The following is a 6,376-nucleotide window of genomic DNA, read 5'->3' on the forward strand; positions in this document are numbered from 1 at the left end:
GGAGGCCGCCTCTCCCTCCTCGCGCACACGAGTCTGTGTGGATGCTGATGAGAAAGTGGAACACGCAGTGAGCTCAGAGCCAGGCACAGAAAGGCAGCCGGGCTCTGCCGGGCCAGGCCGCAGGCGGGCACAGAAAGGCAGCCGGGCTCTGCCGGGCCAGGCCGCAGGCGGGCACAGAAAGGCAGCCGGGCTCCGCCGGGTCAGGCCGCAGGCGGGCACAGAAAGGCAGCCGGGCGCCGCCGGGTCGGGCCGCAGGCGGGCACAGAAAGGCAGCCGGGCGCCGCCGGGTCGGGCCGCAGGCGGGCACAGAAAGGCAGCCGGGCGCCGCCGGGTCAGGCCGCAGGCGGGCACAGAAAGGCAGCCGGGCTCCGCCGGCCAGGCCGCAGGCGGGCACAGAAAGGCAGCCGGGCTCCGCCGGGCCAGGCCGCAGGCGGGCAGGGGCCGAGGTCGCCGGGCCCCTGGGGGACCGAGGCTCCCTCCGGCTTCTCAGTTCTGCAAGAGCTGAGCTGCGCACGGGGGCCTAGGGCGGGGGGCACCGCCGCGTACACTGCCGGGGCACGCGCCTCGCACACCGCCCGCGCACACTGCCGGGGCACGCGCCTCGCACACCGCCCGCGCACACTGCCGGGGCACGCGCCTCGCACACCGCCCGCGCACACTGCCGGGGCACGCGCCTCGCACACCGCCCGCGCACACTGCCGGGGCACGCGCCTCGCACACCGCCCGCGCACACTGCCGGGGCACGCGCCTCGCACACCGCCCGCGCACGACTGCCGGGGCACGCGCCTCGCACACCGCCCGCGCACACTGCCGGGGCACGCGCCTCGCACACCGCCCGCGCACACTGCCGGGGCACGCGCCTCGCACACCGCCCGCGCACACTGCCGGGGCACGCGCCTCGCACACCGCCCGCGCACACTGCCGGGGCACGGGCCCTCGCACACCGCCCGCGCACACTGCCGGGGCACGCGCCTCGCACACCGCCCGCGCACACTGCCGGGGCACGCGCCTCGCACACCGCCCGCGCACACTGCCGGGGCACGCGCCTCGCACACCACAGGGGCTGCCTGTCCACTGCCAGGACTCAGGATGGAGACGGGCACACGCGTCAAGGGCCCGGGTGTGGGGTGGCGCTGGGTTTCCTGGCCGATGAGGAGTGAGGTGAATCAGAACCAGGTGAAGAAGGCGTCAAGGCCCCCAGCACGGAGCTGCGCATGCACCGAGGACAGGAACGCGCCTGTGGGGGAGAGCCGCAGCGCACGCGATTGAGGAAGTGGATGTGTGAGGCAGGCAGAACTTCCCACCGGAAGCAGTAAGGATGAGCATGTCTGAACTGGTCACCGAGAGGAGGGAACAGAAATGACACAGCGAGAACAGGACGTGGGGACGTGAGCTCCCGGAGAACACCGCAGATCACCCGGGGAGGGGAGGACACTGGTGGAAGGGAGGACACCGCAGATCACCCGGGGAGGGGAGGACACTGGTGGAAGGGAGGACACCGCAGATCACCCGGGGAGGGGAGGACACCGCAGATCACCCGGGGAGGGGAGGACACTGGCGGAAGGGAGGACGCCGCAGATCACCCGGGGAGGGGAGGACACCGCAGATCACCCGGGGAGGGGAGGACACTGGCGGAAGGGAGGACACCGCAGATCACCCGGGGAGGGGAGGACACCGCAGATCACCCGGGGAGGGGAGGACACTGGCGGAAGGGAGGACGCCGCAGATCACCCGGGGAGGGGAGGACACCGCAGATCACCCGGGTGTCCCGACCCGCAGGACATCAACAGGGGAGACCACCTACGAGAGAGAATGAAGGGAAAGGGAGACGCGAAGAGAGCAGCAAGACAAATGGGAGTCTGTTCAAGCTGCCAATTTATTTTGATTTTCACACACTTATATACTCTTAAAGCAGGAGGGGGCAATCTTGGAGCAGGAGGGGGCAGTTCTTCAGCACCTGTAGGAAGTTGGCTTGGGGTAGCAGGACCTTGGCAGGGTGAAAAGGTTACTGGTCATGCTATAGGGGAGAGTTGCTAAGTGACCTGACCACAAAATGTTCCTATACACCGGGTCCTACCTGGGTTGCTAAGAGACTTGACTGTAGGACGTTCTGGTAGGTTTATTCTCAAGAATTATCTATTATTATTGCTCTATGAACTGGGCCATCTAGTGCAACCAAGGTGGTGCTGAATCAATGGTTGGTTTCTTAGCATGTTTTCTATGGTGGCTTCTAGCCAGAGGCTCAATAGCATGTTTTCTATGGTGGCTTCCAGCCAGAGGCTCAAGTCAGGGTCTCGGTCCTGACACCCGGGGAAGGCCCTCGCAGGCTGCGGGTGAGATGAGGCCACACAGGACGGAGAGGTGAGGGGATCAAGGCGCGGGACACCGATGTGGCCCCACGGGGACAGGTGCGGGGTTCCACACACAAGCTGTGTGGACGCTGTACCGGAAGAGCCGACGTGATTCCGTCACTCGGGAGGAGGCTGTTCAGAAGAGGGGTAGGAAATGAAGAACCAGGGCTGAAGAAAGTCCTTTCCAGAACACCTGGCAACAGATTCCTGTTTGGACACAGGAAATGAAGTTAGGTCATGAAAGAGGGGGGAGGAGAAAGCAGGTTCTGCCGGGCGGGGTGGCTCATGGCCGTAACCCCAGCAAAGACCAGGAGGGTTACAGTTACAAAAAAGCCGGTGATGGGGCTGGGGATATGGCCTAGTGGCTAGAGTGCTTGCCTCGCATACATGAGGCCCTGGGTTCGATTCCCCAGCACCACATATACAGAAAACGGCCAGAAGCGGCGCTGTGGCTCAAGTGGCAGAGTGCTAGCCTTGAGCGGGAAGAAGCCAGGGACAGTGCTCAGGCCCTGAGTCCAAGCCCAGGACTGGCAAAAAGAAACAATAAAACAAGAAAGCGTGGGAGGCCCATCGGAGCCCACGCGGCCCTGTGGCGGCACCCACCTGTCATCCCGGCTGCTAGGGTAAAGAGGAGTATCGGGTTCAGGCAACCCCACCTCCAACGACTACAGCAAGAACGTGGAGGAGCACGGCTCAAGTGGGGTGAAAGTACCTAGCGAGCGCGAGGCTGTGAGTTCAAAACCCCAGAGCCACGAACATAAATAAAAGTCAGTGCCACGTGAATGAGAAAGAGAGAAGAATGGGGAAGAGGAGCAAGTAATGACCACATTCCGGGAACTGGGTTTGATCCCCGGTTAAAGGTTTTCTTGCGGCGGCGTGGTGGCGTGGTACACACACACCTGGAATTCCAGACTACGGAGGCTGAGGCAGGGGTCCGAAGTTCAAAGCCAGCTTGAGCTGCACAGTGAGGCCCTGTGTCCAAAACAAAACAAGGACAAAGCTGTCCCGGGGCTGGGATGTGGCTCAGCGATCCCCAGAGCCCCAAGGACGAGAGCGGCTACGCCGGGGTCAGCTGGGGAGATGCATGGGAGACAGAAGAAAGGTGCCACCCGCCTCCCGGAGCCCTCCGCGATCTCCCCGGTGCCCTCCGCGTCTCCCCGGTGCCCTCCGCGTCTCCCCCCCGGTGCCACCCGCCTCCCGGTGCCCTCCGCGTCTCCCCGGTGCCCTCCGCGTCTCCCCGGTGCCCCCCCTCCCCCCGTAGCCCACCCCCCTGCCTCCCCGTGCCCATCCCTCCTCCCCGTGCCCACCCCGCCTCCCCGTGCCCCCCCTCCCCCTGGTGCCCCTCCCCCGTGCCCCTCCCCCCTCCCCCGTGCTCACCCCGCCTCCCCCGTGCCCCTCCCCTGTGCCCCTCCCCCCTTCCCTGTGCCCACCCCGCCTCCCCCGTGCCCCCCCCTCCCCCGTGCCCCTCCCCCCTCCCCCGTGCCCACCCCCCCGTGCCCACCCCCGCCTCCCCGGTGCCCTCCGCATCCGTGCGATGGCCAGCAGTGCGGGGAGGCCGAGGTGCAGCAGGGGTCTGCGGGGTCCTCGGCCGGGCGAATCCGGCTGCCCGTCCCTCCCGCCCCTCCCGCCCCTCCCGCCCCTCCCGTCTCCCAGCCCCCGACGAGCCTGGTCGCGGGTGGAGGGGCGTGTTCACTTATCACCAGCTCCATAGCTTCACGCCTGGGCAAGGAGGAGGAGGCCGCAGAGCTACCACAGAGGAAGGGACGAGGAAAGCTGGGGTAACCCCGAGCCGGCCCCCGGTGCAGGGTGGAGCAGCAGCAGGACTGAGCACCCAGTACTGCGCTCCAAGGCTGAAAGCAGGAGCGAGTTGCAGCTGGACCGGGGCCGGTGGGGCTGGGAGCCGAGGACGGCAGGGCCAAGGTGGCCCTGGCGGCCCTTCAGCCGGAGCGACCCGGCCCTCCGCGGCTCCCCTTCCTCCCCCGTCCGGGCCCTCGCCGCGCCCCCCCCAGCAGGTGGAGGCCGGGGCGGCCGGGCCCGGGTCCTCCGCGTCCGGGGCCGCCGCCTGACCGGCCCTGTCCGCTCGCAGTCCTCATCACTGGAGGCGTCGTGGCCACTGCCGGGCGCTTTGCCCAGTGGTACTTCGGCGCCTACTCCATGTATCCTTCCGCGGGGGACCTGGGGCCGGGGCTGGGGGCGGGAGGGCGGGGAGGGAGGGGCTGGGGGCGGGCGGGCCGGGAGGGAGGGGCTGGGGGCGGGAGGGCCGGGAGGGCGGGGAGGGAGGGGCTAGGGGCGGGAGGGCGGGGAGGGAGGGGCTGGGGGCGGGAGGGCGGGGAGGGAGGGCGGGAGGGCGGGGGAGGGCGGGGAGGGAGGGGCTGCGGCGGGGCGGGCCGGGAGGGAGGGGCTGGGGGCGGGCGGGCCGGGAGGGAGGGGCTGCGGGCACCTCGGGGCGGCGCCCGGCGGGCGGACGGGGTTGTGGAGCCTTAACCGCGCCCCGCAGAGCCGCAGGGGTGTTCATCTGCCTGCTGGAGTACCCCCGGGGCAAGAGGAGCCGGGGCTCCACCCTGGAGCGCTGGTGAGGCCCGCGGGCCGGGCGGGCGGGCGGGGGGGGGGGGGGGGAGGGCGGGCCCCGGTGCCCCGGCCCCGACCCGCCTGCCTTTCCTCCCGTCCAGCGGGCAGAGGTACGTGGCCGCCGTGGTGAAGCTCTTCGGCCCGCTGACCAGGAACTACTACGTGCGGGCGGCGCTGCACCTCCTGTGAGTGCTCCCGGGGGGGGGGGGGGCCGCCGGGAGGGCCGCGCTCCCGCGGGGGTGGGGGAGCACCGGCAGACCCCCCCGCAAACCCCGGACGGCCACGGGCCCGGCCACTGTCTGCGCGGGGACGCGCGGGGTGGGGCAGCCGTGGCTCCCGCTCCGGACTCCGCCGCTGCCTTCGCCCCGGCGTCCCACGCGGCCGAAGCCCTGAGGCCCCGCCCAGCCCGGTGCCCCGCCCAGCCCGGTGCCCCGCCCAGCACGGTGCCCCGCCCAGCACGGTGCCCCGCCCAGCACGGTGCCCCGCCCCACCCGGTGCCCCGCCCCGCCCGGTGCCCCGCCCAGCACGGTGCCCCGCCCAGCACGGTGCCCCGCCCAGCACGGTGCCCCGCCCCGCCCAGCACGGTGCCCAGCACGGTGCCCCGCCCAGCACGGTGGGCCGGGCCAGGAACCCAACTGCCCGTTCAAGGCAGACCTCTGACTGCGCAGCCCCCAGCCCTCCTGTCCTTCCCTCCAGGCTGTCCGTGCCCGCGGGCTTCCTGCTGGCCACCATCCTGGGGACCGTGTGTCTGGCCATTGCAAGCGTCATCTACCTGCTGGTGAGTGGTGCCCTGTGCAGCCTTGGCCCCGGTGCTGGGCGGCGGGCGGCGGGCGGCGGGGGGGGGGGGGGGGGGCAGCCCCCGCGTCTGGGCTGTGCCGGGCCCTGTGCACAGGCGGCGAGGAAGGGCCGGGAGCCGCAGCTGGGGAGGTCGCGCCCTCGGGCCGCGCAGGGGCGGGCCCGGCCTGGCCCTCAGGCCCTTGGAGGAGGCCAGGGAGCTCGCTGGCCTTCGAGTGTCCCCCGGGTGGCCTCTCGGGGCTTCTGAGGAGCCCGGATGTCCCCTGGGCTCCCGTTGTGCGGAAGGGCTCGGCGCAGGCCCGTCTCGCGCGCGTGCGGGGGCGGCTGGTGGGGGCCCCGGGTGGAGGCCGGCAGCCCTCTGTGCCCCCAGGCGGCTGTCCGGGGTGAGCAGTGGACGCCCATCGAGCCCAAGCGCAAGGAGCGGCCGCAGGTTGGAGGCACCATCAAGCAGCCGCCTAGCAACCCCCCGCCCAGGCCCCCCGCAGAGGCCCGCAAGAAGCCCAGCGAGGGGGACGAGGCGGCGGCGGCAGCAGGAGGAGGAGGCGGCCCCCAAGTCAACCCCATTCCTGTGACCGAAGATGAGGTGGTGTGAGCTGGGCACCCCTGCCCGGAGGCCCCCAGGGGCAGCAGTGCGGCCCCCAATAAACGCCAAGGATTCCTGC

At 70.6% G+C, this 6,376-nt stretch overlaps 1 protein-coding gene across 1 annotated transcript in view; it reads left to right on the forward strand.

Annotated features, from left to right (window-relative positions):
* The window catches only part of LOC125358089 (cytochrome b-245 light chain), an 8,632-nt gene extending 2,256 nt beyond the window's left edge, over window positions 1–6,376 (forward strand). Inside the window, exons 2-6 of the mRNA XM_048354950.1 lie at window positions 4,438–4,507; window positions 4,849–4,923; window positions 5,021–5,104; window positions 5,616–5,697; window positions 6,085–6,376. Of these exons, the coding sequence (XP_048210907.1) occupies window positions 4,438–4,507; window positions 4,849–4,923; window positions 5,021–5,104; window positions 5,616–5,697; window positions 6,085–6,306 (533 nt within the window). The 3' untranslated portion in view covers window positions 6,307–6,376. The remainder of the gene's footprint in view (window positions 1–4,437; window positions 4,508–4,848; window positions 4,924–5,020; window positions 5,105–5,615; window positions 5,698–6,084) is intronic.

The sequence above is a fragment of the Perognathus longimembris genome, chromosome 10 (assembly GCF_023159225.1).
Source record: "Perognathus longimembris pacificus isolate PPM17 chromosome 10, ASM2315922v1, whole genome shotgun sequence".
NCBI lineage: Eukaryota > Metazoa > Chordata > Mammalia > Rodentia > Heteromyidae > Perognathus > Perognathus longimembris.